The sequence below is a fragment of the Lemur catta genome, chromosome 5 (genome assembly GCF_020740605.2).
Source record: "Lemur catta isolate mLemCat1 chromosome 5, mLemCat1.pri, whole genome shotgun sequence".
In the NCBI taxonomy this organism is placed as follows: Eukaryota; Metazoa; Chordata; class Mammalia; order Primates; family Lemuridae; genus Lemur; species Lemur catta.
Window position 1 is genome coordinate 74,734,523 of NC_059132.1, and position 14,684 is coordinate 74,749,206.

A 14,684-nucleotide genomic window follows, 5' to 3' on the forward strand; every position below is an offset into this window, starting at 1 on the left:
ATGAAGAGTAACCCACCTGTAGTCCTGTTTTCCTTCTTTGTCTCTCATTGGCACGGTGCACCTACGATAGTTAAATAAGAACACATTGAACAAACACCGCACACAGCACTGGCTCACCTACATGCAGAGAAGGGTTTCCCCTGCCAATAAGAGACACAGATAAATTCAAGCTCTTCAGCTTTCTACGGGAGATGTGTATATGAATACATGAAAAAATAATAATAAAGGAAAGAGAAATGTTTAGGATGACAATTAAAAAAGATAAAAAGGAGTTGTAGCTAATATCTGCGGCTTTTAGCCAGCTCAAACTCTAGACTTTTGAGCTTTTTTCCAGTATTCTGTTTAAAGTATAAAATCCTCAAAATTCTGAGTCAGAAAATTAGGGTTAAAGTTATCTAAACCAAAAAAAGTCATCTCTACAACCAGGCCTTCGCTCTCTCCTACCTCTAGCTTACGCTGGTAGATGTCTGATACATTATCTAAGGAAGTAAAAATTCCTGCCACAGAGCAGGCAAGCTGGAAGTAAGGGAAGGGCCAGGCCCTCAGACTAAGCGCTCATGTCCCGTCTGGGTCAGTTCAAATCTCCTAACGGCCTCAGAGGGCGTTTTATATCCCTGTAGGATACTGTATTTTTCTAATTTTACTAGTGAGGAAACCACAGTGCAGAGAAGCTAAATACCTTCTTCAAGATCCCACGGCTGGTCTGTGGCTGAGCCCAGACCTCTTGTGCCCTACCTGGCTGTGGTCAAGGTGCTCTCAACGCAAACTCACCCCAGCTTGTAATCAAATGAGCGTGTTTCATTCAGAATTTCACCTCCATTCTCAAGTTCTTTGATTTGCCTCTGAATTTCATAGTCTAAGAAAAACATAGTAATTTAGTCACATATTTTGATTATACCTTTTATCCAGTTAAGCAATAATTACTTTTCTCAATCTTTATGTTAAAAAATAATCAGGAAGAGGATTGTTTATAATAATCCTTCCCTTATATGCTGTATTTTCTTCTCACTGCCATCACAGAATATTGGTGCTGGGAAGGGCCTTGGGCAGCCCTGCCTGAGTTTTTGAGACAGCTCAGGTTCAGATCTAGGAATGCTGCCTACACCAACGGTTCTTACCCTGGGATCCGTGGGTGAGCTTCAAAAGGTTCTGGTACCCCCTGAGATTATATACAAAATGCAGGGGTGTGTATATGTACATCTTTTGGAGAGAGTCCAGAATTTCCACTCTATTTTCAAAGGGATCTGTAACCCTAAACGATTAAGAACCACGGCTCCATGCCATGCTCCTGCACCACTGAGCAACGCAGGCTGTGGTCATCAAAACACAGCCACACTTGCTAAGCCTCTTTGTGAAAACAGCTTGAGTCTTCCCTTAACTCCCCATCCCACCATGCACCATGCTCCCTTGCCAAATCCAAACCCTTTTATCTCAGCTACTAAGCAGCAGCAATGCCAAAATGTGTCAGTTTTTGCTCCTCATCTCCCCGACTCCAATGCTGTCCTTGGTTGGCAGGAGATGATGGCCAAAAGGCCCAACTAGGGAGAAAAAGATGGTGGAAAAATCACAGGCTTGGAGAAGTCAGCCCATGATAGTAAAGCTTCGGTTCTTCCACTCTGAGTCAGACCACAGGGAGAATTCTCGCTCAGACTGTTCCTCCAAAGAGTACTTCAGAGGACAAGAGAAGGTTGGGGACAGCCAAAAACATGCCAGGGGTCTCCTTCATAACTCATTACAGATTAATCTATCCAAAATCTGTTTGGTTGGGTTTTTTTTAGGTTACTTTCACCGCCTCTTAAAATAATGGGTCCCAGAACACTACCACCTTCAAGGTGAAGTGGAACTTTCTTCCATCTGTTCTAAGCTTCCCCCTCACAAACTTGGGTTATGAGGGTTTTCCCTGACTCAAACCTTTCATGGCTTCAGAAACATGGACTGTGTCTCCTTTCAGAGCCAGAGGTTCACCGTCTGCAGTCTGTCTTCATATGGGAACCCTCTCCTTCCCTTCCCCCTAGAAGTCTATTTCCCCTCCCCTGGAATCGGCTTTGAATTCAACTTGCTTTGAATTCAAGTTGCTTTGAACAGAATGCGTTGGAACAGTAGCTGTGAGTTCTACAGCTTAGGACTCAAGAGGCGTTAAGGCCTTTGTCCTCCTGGAAGGCTCCCACAGCCACACAAGAAAGCCCCGGCGAGGCAAGTGAATGAAAAAAGACAACGTGGGTAAAGCAGCCTGGCAGACACCTGGCCCCAAGGCCCCACCCGTGAGAGGCTGCCACACCCTTTGTGTCAGCTGGCGGCCGGTTTTCCACAGCCACAGGAGTGAGCCGAGGCAGGACCAGCAGAAGAACTACCCAATCCAGAGAACTGTGCAACTGAAAATGGTTACTATGTGAGCCACTAGGTTTTGGGGTGGCCTGTTACACAGCAAGAGACAGATGATGCAAAGTACAGCTGGAGGTAAGAGCTGGCACTCACCTATGGCTTTGGCCAAGAACCGGATGCTGTTGAGATTCTTCACCTCAGTTCGAACGCCCAAAGGCTCCCCAGGGTGATGCACGGATACGTTGGCATCCACTCTCAACTGGCCCTCTGGAAGGCGAGGGAAAAAACAGCTCTTTAGAAATCATCTGAGGCAACTTAGTCTTTTTTAAAGTGGGAGAGTGTGGAAGTAAGCAATGTCTCACTCTGTGTCATGTTATTACAGCAGCCTTTAGAGAAGGCGCGGCTGGTTCTGAAGGCCATGGCTGGTACTTCTGCCCACCTAGAAGAGTTACAGTCCTAAGGCATCTGAGGCATGTGCCTGTACGTGTGTGTACATTGACGTGTGCACATACAGGAGAGAAGAAAATTTTTGGATATACCAGTTGGGAGGATCTAATTTGTTTTGTGCTAAATAAGAAAAACAACACTTTAAGTCGGAGATTTACTCTGCAGTTTTATTTTGAAGTTTTTTTCAAAGTGTCAAAGCTGAGTTGGGAGGAAGGCTTCAAAAATAATTGATTATCTGATAACCTTACCCTGCTCTCCAATGGAATGTGGATTTCTAACAGTGATTCCAGAAGATTTAGAAGAGAGTCCTTGAGAATTTACAGCTCAAGGGCGAGAGCTGAAACCTGGGCTTTTTCCCTCCTCCTTCCCCCAGGTACTGTAATAATCTCTTCCTTCCACAAACACAACTCTGCATCCTTTCTGATCACTGCAAGGATCTGCCGCAGCAGAAAGACAGCGCTGCTAGGAAGTAGGGGGTCTATGGTGGGACTCAGAGAGGGAGCTGACCTCATCCTGGGAGCACCTCTCTGACCCTGAAAGCCCCTTCAGATTAGGAGGAAGCAGGTAACATGTGGAGAGGACTAAAAGGCTCTTGAGGATGAGAGAGAGGGAAAAATCCCAAGACAAAGAGAGAGATGAAGATAAGAAATAATACACATTTTGCACCTTACAAAGTAATGCTCAAATGTTCTATTCTCTAATTTCATTACAACACTAAAATGCTGGATTTTATTTTCCTAGGTAAGTTTTTAAGAAGTAATCTGCCAAACCTGAGTATCTTGATGGGCTGAATAAATTCAATTTCCAAGATTTCAAAGCAAAAACATATTAAAATAATAAAATAGCATAAAAAAATTCTAGGCCAAGAAAGGAGACCTTTGGAACTGGTTCTCTGTCGTTCTCCCCGCGTGAGGTGCGGGGCTCAAGCCTGCACCAACTTCTGCCTGCCCTTCGCCCCACGCACACCCTGCGTGGCTCCAACTGCCACTCGGGACAGTCAGGGAAAGGATGCCTTTCAGCTCAGAAATGACTCTAGCTGTATCTCTAGCACTAACTTCTCAACATTTTTACAAAAATTTTGTAGCTGCTTATTTTAAAATACCTTGTGGACAAGTTGTGCTTATCTGAATCTCAAGAAGTCCTAACTATTCCTCATACCATCGGACTCTTGGTCTGGGAACCCTGAAGTCATCTTCCCCTTCTCTGTTCTCTTTGCCCCTTAAATCCATAATGACAATTAGAACCTATCGGGTCTTCCCTCCAAACATCCCTCGTATCTGTCACTTCCTTTGCATTTCCACTGCAGGTCTTGGAACTGCGGGCCTAGGTTACAGGATCGCATCCTGACGCAATGTGGCAACACCTCCTTGTCCAGTCACCCGCAACATGGCTGCGACTTCCACCCTGCCACAACACAGTTTTCATCATTCCTCTTGCTTACTCAAACACACAGGCAGTTTCACTGGATTACTTCATCCCCTCTGCTTGGTATACAAGAGCCCTCATCTGGTCTCAGGTGACACAATCTATATTTTCCCAATACTCATTCCGGGAGAGAGCTCTCCTCCAGTCAGGGCAGCCTTCTGCACACAACTCCCTGTCTATCCCATCAGCGTTACTGTCCCTCTCTTCAACCTCTGCTCACCCTTCAAGGTTTGTTACCTCCTTCTCCTGAAACCTTCACCAATAAGCTAGCCCCCACTGGTGGGTCCTCAGAACTCCCAGAAGATACACAGTCTATACCACAGAACTTAGTCCCTGACTCCAGTCTACTGTGCGTGAGCCTTTTCTTTCAGACCAGAATGGAAGGGCCCTGAGGACCAGGCCAGATTTTAATTCCCTCTTGCTTTCTCGGGGATAGCACTCTTTCAGCTACCCCACATCAGGCATTAACCTCTTCCTCAGCATTCCCTCTGATATAGACACATGCAATAGTATGTCTCATTTTAAAAACAAATGAAAATCCCAAAACCTACTCCCTTGAACTCAATTCTCAATCCATCAGTCATTCTACTACAGTTTCCCTGGTTTCCTTTTTGCCAAAGTTTCTCAAACAAGTTTTGTTTGCACATATTGGCTCCACTGTCTTATCTCCTATTTACTCCTAAACCCCCCTCAGCCTGGCTTCTATCCCACCTCTCTAAAAATGCCCTTGTCAGAATCGCCGACAACCTCCTAGCTGCCAAATTCAATGGACAAGGGACATGTGTGTCTTCACTTTACCAGATACCTCAGCTGCATGTGACATACCAACTAATCCTTCCTTCTTTTTTATCTTTTTAGAGACAGGGTCTCACTCTGTCACCCAGGCTGGAGTGAAGTGGTGCAATCACAGTTTGCTGTAACCACGAACTCCTGGGCCCGAGGGATCCTCCTGTCTCAGCCTCCCAAATAGCTGGGACTACAGGCACATGCTACCACACTTGGCTAATTTTTAAAAAAATTTTTATAGAGATGTGATCTTGCTAAGTTGCCCAGGCTGGTCTTCAGCTCCTGGCCTCAAGTGATCCTCCTGCTTGGCCTCTAATCCTTCCTTCCTGAAATGCCTTCCTATCTCAGTTTCTGTGGCCTTTTGCTCTCTTGGTTTTCATCTTATCTTCTTGGATGGTATTTCCTTTTCCCTTGCTAGTGCCTTCTTTCCCATCCAAACTCAGAGCCCTCTTCCTTGCTTAGACTCTGCGCAGGGGTGTGCAGTTTTAAACCCCACCTATGTGCTGATGATGCCGCAATCTCTCTCCTCTGCCCAGACCTCTCTGAGCTCCACACTTACACCTCCAATATCCACTTGATGCCTCCACTTGGAGGCCTCACAGGGATCTCAATTTCCAAAACTAAATCCTTATTTGCCCTTCACAAGACAATCTTGTCCTTATCTTCCAATTTCAGTAAAACAGCATCACCATAGCTCTCCACACTTCCCTGAAGGCATCCTTGCTTTTTCCTCTTACCTCCCATACCAGCCTGTTACAAAATCCTGTTATTTCTAAAAACCATCTTGAGTCTACACATCTCTCCATCTTCACTGCCACCAGCACCGTCCAAAACAGCATCATCTTCCATCGAAACTACTGCAAAAGCTTCTCAACTGGTTTTCTGGCTTCTATTCTTACCCTTCTGAAATCCACCTCCCACAGAGTGGCCAGAGTGGTTTTCTAAAACGTTAATCAGACTACATCATTCCCTTGCTTAAAAAACCTTTCAGTGATTTCCCATCACACTTGGGTTGAAATCTAACCTTCTTGCTGTTATCTGTAATCTACCCCTTGCCTACTTTCACAGTGTCATCTGATGCCACCGCCTCTTAGGTTTCCCCACAGTGGCCTTGTGTTACCTCGCTCACCTCTCATTCTAAATCTCTCAGCTCAGGGCCTTTCCCTCAGCAGTTCCCTGGAATGCTCCCTGGTTCTATGCTACCTGGGACCGTGAGTCATTCTGCAGGTCTTAAATAAAGTCACCTCCTCTGAGGGGCCTTAAAAAACAACATCATCACCTTCCAGTGTTATTCTGTATAATAAGACCCCATTTATTTCCTTGAAGCACTTGTCACTATAATTATTTTATTTGTTTATGTATTTGTCTTACTCATGCTTACAGCTCTCCGCGGCAGGAACGGTGTGTCTTTTTCAGAACCTAGGGCTGCGTCTGGCACATGGTGATTGTTCAATAAATTAAACATTATTGAATAATGAATGCCCAAACTGGTATTTTCCCAAACAATGAGTAAGCAGACGAGTTTCTATGCCACTGTAGGTTCCTGATAAGTTCTAAAATTCTGTCTGAATAGGACTAATCTACAGTTGGAATCATCTGAAAGGCCCATTAGGCTCAAAAGAAAACTTTCAAAGCATCCTGAGCTCTGCTCAACCAAATCTCAATACTTGGGAGACAACTGTTTTTGAACTCAGGGAACCATGAATTGGACCTCACCTGCTTTTAAAATAAAACCATCTCTCACAATTTAGAATTCTAATTTGGAAGAGGAATGAAAGTATGAATTTCAGTCTCTCCCAGAGAAGACCATACTACATAAATATCTGAGAGGAATCGTTTAGTATCCCGCAGTGTTGAAAGAGAGTTCGCTAGCCTGGATTCAGATGTAGTATCAAACATTAACAAAAGACATGCTATCCAGTGAAGACAAAATACCTTTTAAACAAATTAAGTTAAATTGCCTCAAGTGCACAAAAGCCTTACCAGTTGGGTTTACTTCAATGCATTCTGTACCACTGAGGGAGAGCCCTCATTCACACATCATGAGAATGTTCTCAAGCTCAATTTCTGTCTTCTAGGAGAGATTTGTAACAGCAAAACTAAAAAACTATACCACTGAGCACAGTGATACAGTCCAGTTTCATATTTTTCTCTAAAACACATTTACACAACAGTAATAGAACATCAGGATAGAAAACTGTTTCTGCAAACAGCAGGGTCCAGGGGATATGGTGGGAAGGTCTACTGCGCTACCTCGTTCTGATCGCTGAACACGCTCCAAAACAGAAACAACAAGGTTTGACAAGAAAATAACCTGACCAAATTTTATTGCCTATATTTCACAAAGGTTATTCATCCAGATGAGTGGTGATTCCACAAAAGTACTACTACTTATTATTGCTAATGAAAGCATATCACATTTACCCAGCAGGGGCTCTTTGCCAGACCCTGTGCTAAGTTTTATATTCATTATCACATTCATCCCCTGTAATATAGCTTAATGACAAAGCCACTTAGATATTCCTGAGGCGTTTCAAACTTAACATATCCAAAATGGAATTCCAGATTTTCTCCCAAAGTCATCCCCCTCATGCAGCTCCCCCAACTCTATCTGACGACCGGATGACTTCCTTTCCTCTTTGGTTTCTTCTTTTCCCTTTCTAGACACAATTATTTGGGAACTTGCTTTTATAAGCGTGGAAAGTGAGGCTCAGAGAAATCAAATAACTTGCCTAGGCTCCTGCAGCTAGAAGTTGCAGGACAGGATTCCAACCAGGGCCTGGGACCTCAGAGCTCTCAGCATCCATGCTCTGCCAGACAGCCTAAGTTGACATCTGTGGCAGTCATGGCACTGACATGGCTGCCACTAGGAAGCAGTATGACGCTGTGCTTAAAGGGCTTCTGTAGTTAGAAAGACCTGGGCTCAAATCCCAGCTATCCCAGTTCTGTCACTTCTTGTGAGCCCTGGGCAAATAACCCAACCTCTCTAAACTTCAGTTTCCTCATCTGCAAACAGGCATGATACCACCTATTTCTCAGAAATGTTGTAAAGTTTAAATGAGATGATAAATTATGTTGAAAATGCTTAGTGAACTGATGAGCACATACTAAATGTTCCAACTGGGAGATATTATTAGTGTTGAAACACTTATTATGTCCACATCTGTACATTCAACTCCATAAGCTGCTGAGGATCTCCTCAACGGTGGCAAAATGCTGTCCACTGAGAAGGAAATGACTTGGAACCTGGGCTGAGCTGGTCTGTGTTCATTAGCAAAACTATCAGGAATTCATTGAATCACAGCCCAGAACAATTTAGGCCTCACTCCAAAAGCACCCTGGGTGTCCACTAGTCTTCAGTGCCACCTCTTCAGGGTGGCCCTCAGCTCCCCAGCTGCAGGCTCCGATGCCAACACAGTGGTCCTATGGGGATGGGACAGAAGAATGGGCAAAGGAGATGGGGCTGATAAAATACTACCAGCACCAAGAAGCCGGCCCCCTGCAGACTCACCGCAGACCTCAGCTCTCCATAGCACTTTAGAACAACCAAAGCCACTCGGCTGCTGTGCTAGAAGCAAAGCTGTTGGATTTGTATTTAAAAGAAACAAAAAAATGTCACAACAAATGAGATTTAATGAACACTCTCAGCTGTCACTGACTGATGAGTTCTTGCCATTATGGTTTATCTCTTGGCAAGGACCCAGATGGGAGTATTTCTCAGCTAACAGGTGGCCTATTTATTATCCCATAGGGTTGGTAGGAATCACAGTTATTTTGAAGAAGAATGGGATAATAAAAACTTTCTTAAAGCAATAGAGAATCAACATTTGGAGCATAAGTGGATAACCATCCAACCTGCCCATATTTCATTTATGTTTGGTGGGTAAAAAAAGCAGCATGAGCGATAAATCTAAAATGGAGAATTCTCTTACTCTAAAACAGAGAAACATCTCTAGAAAGCAAACTTGTAGGCAGCTAACCTTTATGCCACTCAGACTCATGGGCCTGTGCTTTTCCAGTCTTTAGCTGAAAGCAAAGAACAAATAATCAAGTTCTGTCTTCAGATTCAACTTGTACCAGGGCTCTGATGTTACAACTTGTTGCTTGTAAAATGTCCTATGTGACAAATGTGGCATTACAGATCCAGAAGTCCCTCTGTAACATGTGAATACGTTATGCGACATGCTGAAGTTGGTAAATAATATTATGAACTAGCAGGGAGATGAACATCACCACTGATGGCAGCTCCCAGGCACCCCTGTGACCACTGCTCTGTGCTGGGAAAAATACAACTGTATATCCAGAACCTGAATTCTGTCCCCACTCCATCAGGGAGTGCTCTGAGGGTGGCACAAATTTTTAAAAAGTCCCTGGGAACAGAAAATAGGGGAAAACCATGGGAGAGACCAGCCTTTAGGGACTTACAGGAGGGCAATGCAGCACTAGGCAAGAGCAAAGAAGAAATTGTACTTGACCAACACTTGTGATTTTCACATCTGTCTTCTTGGTCCCAAGGGTGCAAGTGTTTCTTTTGTTTGTTTTAGTTTCCTACTATATTTCTACTGAATTTAAGATTTTCTCTCAGGTTAAAGTTTTGTGCAATCATAATCTTGGGTGATAGTCAATATAATTTGGCTTCAGCTGTACATGGATGAAAATTCTACAAAAGAAGGAAAAGAAATAAACCGAAAGGAAAATCAGCAACTAGCAACTAAGTGCTACCTATACAGAACTCATAAACTCAGAATTATTCTCAATAAGGACATGTCTTCTTCCTGAGAAAGATTAAACTGTTCAAACCCATTATTTCATTATGGGCTCAGTGTCTCTGCACTGCTGTTGTTTGTGTGTTTATATTTGGTTTGGGGCCCAGGAAAGAATCCAAGGAAAATTCTAAGGAAAAAAAACAGGAGTGCAAAAGGCTGGGGGGCAAAAAAAAAGGATATAAACAATATCAATATAAGTGATAGCAAAAAACAAAACTCAAGTCAGAGAGCGCCAGCAATCAGAAAGGGAGAAGGGAGAGAAGGACGTTGCTTCTGTGGCTTCTACCTGCCATGTTTGCCTGGCTGGTCCCCAGGGCTTGAAGTATCAGCTGCAGCTCCCTGACAGCTGTTGCCGCCTCTTCTCCACAGGACAGGTCGGGCTCCAGGACCAATTCCAGAAGGCCGACTCCTACCAAAGAGAGCACAGTCAGCCCGACTGGAGCTTCCAATCACACCAGCAGATACATTAGGCTGAAGTCTTAGGAAAACCCTGCATTGCCGAAGGACTCTCAAAGTGGTTCCAGCCTCTCAATCATTTCTCTCTTTCCTCCCACTTTTTGATTTTTAACTTCGGTTCATTTCTTTTAATGTCTGCTTAAGTTATCCAGCTGTTGGGCCCATGACTGGGTGGATGAGTCTGTCTAATTTTAGGGGAGAATTATTCGCGAGCCCCACAGTAATCACAGTTTGAGCCGTGCTCACTGCCAATACCACTGCTGGTATTTTGATCTCCATCTGTCAGGCTCCTGTGCCTGCTTTCTCACTTAGTTTGGGAAAACTCTAGAGGGGAAGAAAGTTGCCTAAAACCCAAGAACTGAGGTGGCTGGAAGGAGAAGTAATGAGAACACTCCAAGCCTACCCGCCCTGTTCAAATCAACGAGCGTCTGCGACCTCAGGTCGTCGTGGAGGCTTTTGCCACTGTCTTGCTCCAGCTGGATCTGCTTGACCCTCACCGTCCTCGTGGTCACCTGACTCCGCCTCTTCCCCACGCAGATGCCGTACGTCAGGCTCCCATTCACAGCGATCGGCAGCCTCTGCTGGGTGATTTGGTAGCCTGCCTGCACACAAATGTGGGCCACAGTCACCAGTCCGCGAATAAAAGTGGGGATCCACTTTCCTGTTCCTCTTAATGTCACACAACTATAGGCTAACTTTAAACAAAAACAAAATAATACAAAGTATAAAAAAAAAAAGGAAAAGGAGGAGAACAATCAGTTCATGCACTGACGTGTTGCAACCTCAGTTCAGCCCAGCTGCTTCTACTCCGGCTGTCACCCCCTGGCCCTCCGCGAGCCCCCACTCCCAATTACAATGCAGCAGCCACCATGAATCCCCTCGTCCTTACCAAAGTGCTGTTTTGGGGAATAACAATAATCTCATTGTCAGGGGCCCCTAAGAAAAGAATTTATTGTTTCCATTTAGCTCATTAGCCTAAACCCTGCATCTCATTACTGGGCTCCTGACAGACCCTCCTTATTAGGAAACGCTGGCTAAGCACTTTGCCATCTTCTTCCAACACAGCCAACAGCAGTTGCTGGTGTGTTTGAGCTTGTTTTGTTTCTGCTCTTTAAGTGAACCAATCATGCCAGCTGCCCTCCCTGACCCAACTTTCCTAGCTCTTCTAGTCAGAAAACGCTGTGATCCTCGCACTCAGCTAATGGAAAGCACATAGCACTAAAATACTGATGGGTCTCGCAAAGACTCCCTCACATCCTTCTAAGTGGAGAGGAGGAGTTACTTTCAGGTGCACACGTGCATCAACACACACTGAAGAGATGGCAAGTCAATGAGGAGAGCTAGAGGACAGAGAGTGGCAGCTAAGGCACCTGCAGTACTTGCCTAGGTCCCAGATGCTGTTCTCAGTGTCTGACACTCAGTGAGTCCCACAACAACCTATGAAGGAGGTACCAGGCACAGAGGGCTTAAGAGCCTTGCCCAAAGCCACAGCTCCACAGTCTGCTCCTAGCCACTAGGCCAGCCAGCAGTTTTTAAACTTTAGCTACATCAGAAATACCAGTGTGCCTGTCAAAACACAGACAGGTTGGCTCTACCACCACAAGGGTTTCTGATTCAGTAGGTCTAGGGTTGGGAGTTGGGGGAGGCTGGGAATTCATATTTCTAGTTCCCAGGAGATGCTAGTGGCCTGGGGACCACACTTTGAGAACACTGCATGAGGCTAACTCGTTTTCTACGCGGAGATAGGAAGTCTCAATTTGCAAAACTAAACTATGGGTAGGGTTGCCAGATAAAACACAGGATGTCCAGCTAAATCTGAATTTCAGATAATCAACAAATACTTTAGTGTAAGTATTTCTCATAATACCAACTCTGGGTTATCTCAACTGTCTGGGCCAGAAAGGACAGAAAGCCAGAGATAACCAAAACATCTCATTTTAGTCACATATTGCTAAGTCGCTCGCCTTAACCCAAGTGTCTGTCACTCTTAGAAGATGAAGACATGCAGCTTAAGTCTTTCCACCCTACCAAGCAGACTTGCAGAAAGGCTGGCAGCCAGGGGCGAAAAGCAGCAGCAATTGTAGAACTTGGGTCCTACTTACACACACATATTTTAATTCTGCTCCTGCCCTCACTCACTAAAAAACAACTCACCCCAATCTTCGGTTCGAGGAGAATGAGGTGAAACAATATTCTCACTGTTGTTCCTCTAAATCTGAAGGAGAGTCACACTCACTATTAGAGGCTCAGATTAAACACAACATTATTTTGGGAAATCCAGTCAACATTTCAGTTTTGTTCCAGCTCAAAAGTATGAAAAACTGGCTTTCATTCACACTGGCATGACTCAAAGAAACTTTTTAATTTTAAGAAAAAAGTAGGTAAATATTGAGTCCACTGCTCAATTACTGTTGTTAGTCCAGGTTTCTGGTTCATGTTTCTGCTTACTATTGTCCACTTAATTGTTCTGTGTGAGATGACAGAAATGTCTCCAACGGAGATGGCCCTATGATGGGAACTTCAACTTAAAAGCGAGAAGCTCTCACCATGCCTACAGAGCTACAGTATGCGTTTACCGTTGCATCGGCCACAGAGCTGGCTTTTGTGCTACCAGGCAATTAGCAGCAAATACCACGGCTAGGCTGAGCGTGAGAACACTGGCTTCTACTCCCTGTGCAATTATGAGCCAGCTACCAGAAGCATGAGGCTAAGCAAGGAGTCAGCAATCAGGACAACTGCGTCCAATCTAGTGAGCATCGGGGGGCACCTGCCTTCGTCAGGGCCCGGCAGTGCTCCCTGCCGAGATGGACAGAGTGCTGACTGGAAATACCAGAGGCAAGGCCCCTCTTCCCCGCCTCAACCCCCCACGGGCAGGGCTGGCCCAGCTCCGAGAACTTACCCGGTGGATCACAAAGCATACTTACAGGGAGGTCCGCATAGAAGTAGTGCTTCCTGTCAAACAAGGACTTCTTGTTTATGTGGCAGTTCAGAGCCAGGCCTGTCATCACAGCCGCTTCTACACACCTCCTGTTGAGAACCTATGGGAACACGGCACACAGTTCCTCTCAGAACCACAGGCTGAACAAACGCTTCTCCCACACAGACATCCTCACTGAATATTCAACTTGGCCCTTCATCAGGCATTATCTCTGATTCTCCGGCTGGGCAGCTCCAGCTCACAAGCTCACTGTTTGTGAATCAAGGACATGCTATAAAAAAGAAAATGCCTGCAGCACTGGGTCCCATTGGACACCTAATGGACTGCCACACAAGGGACCCTCTCCTCTAATACCTGGCATCAAAGTTAACAGGAAGAGTCCCAGAAAAGCTTAGTAGAATGGTTACCACATAGAATAAACCTAATCCCACTCCCCCTGCAAACAGCACAAGGAGCCGGCCAGGATATGTGAGAGGCACCGATTTCCGAGAGGTGAGTCTTGAGGAGGGGTTGCTTCACTTTGACAGAAAAAGAACGAGCAGAACGTCTGAAAACGAGGGGCTGCAGCCATTTCCTCAAGGGCTGGGACACGTGGCACAGCTGTCTCCTGGCTTTCAGTCCACACCTGGCCGGACTGAGTGCCCACACACAGACCGTCCCATGCTGCTGGCCTCTCCAGGGGCGCCCAGAGCTTCGGCTCCTTCCGGACCCCACCCTGTCCCACTTTCAGCAGTGAAGGACCAAGAAAAGGCTAGCAAACTTCCCAGCCCCAAAGGACGTGAATGGCTTTTAAGAACTGTGGGAGTTTGGAACCTCATAGACAACTAGAGGTAACGTGGTACAGGAGAAAGCATGAGATCTCCAGTCAGGACCAAATCCCACTTCTGCTATGTGTGTGACTAGGAGCCTCAGCTTCCTCCTGTCTGAAACAGGGATGCAATATCTACCTTGCAGAGTGGATAACGCAATAGCTAGAACACTTGCCAATAGTAGGGACAACAGTTCATTTCCCTACTCTATTTTGGGGAAATTTTTGAGGATGTTGTGTTTGATGGGGAAATATATTTTATTAGAATATTTATGATGTTCTTTGGTGTATTCAGTATACTATTACTTATATGGATAAGGCTTTCTAGTTAAGCATTTTCACATCCACCATTTTATTTCAGTCTCACAGCAATCCTGTGAAGAAGGAATTTGAATTATTCCAATGTCAGATTGAAAAAAAAAAAAGACAACAAAAAACAAAAACTAAGACCCAAAGAGACTCGCCCAAATCCACAGAGTTGGCAAGTGGTAAAGCAAGCTGCAGAGCCCACACGTACCCCTGCCCAGAGGGTGGCAAATAGAATTTCGGAGGTTCGGGGACTGGCTCTCTGGGCTGGGATGAAGAGTACCGACCAAACACACAGATTTTAAGAACAAATTTGTACGACAAAATGTAAGGGACATCTCTACTTACTGAGATATACAACCCCCCAAGAGAAAACCCAAACAAATCTCCCTCCTACTGACAACGTCACATCCCTCTTTTTTGTAGCTCA

At 45.1% G+C, this 14,684-nt stretch overlaps 1 protein-coding gene across 1 annotated transcript in view; it reads right to left on the bottom strand.

Moving 5' to 3' along the window:
* Positions 1 to 14,684, bottom strand: part of GATB (glutamyl-tRNA amidotransferase subunit B) — a 73,133-nt gene that overhangs the window by 31,294 nt on the left and 27,155 nt on the right. Inside the window, exons 3-8 of the mRNA XM_045552113.1 lie at positions 13,127 to 13,240; positions 10,606 to 10,804; positions 10,033 to 10,155; positions 2,476 to 2,589; positions 772 to 856; positions 17 to 61 (exon numbers count right to left, since the gene is read on the bottom strand). Of these exons, the coding sequence (XP_045408069.1) occupies positions 17 to 61; positions 772 to 856; positions 2,476 to 2,589; positions 10,033 to 10,155; positions 10,606 to 10,804; positions 13,127 to 13,240 (680 nt within the window). The remainder of the gene's footprint in view (positions 1 to 16; positions 62 to 771; positions 857 to 2,475; positions 2,590 to 10,032; positions 10,156 to 10,605; positions 10,805 to 13,126; positions 13,241 to 14,684) is intronic.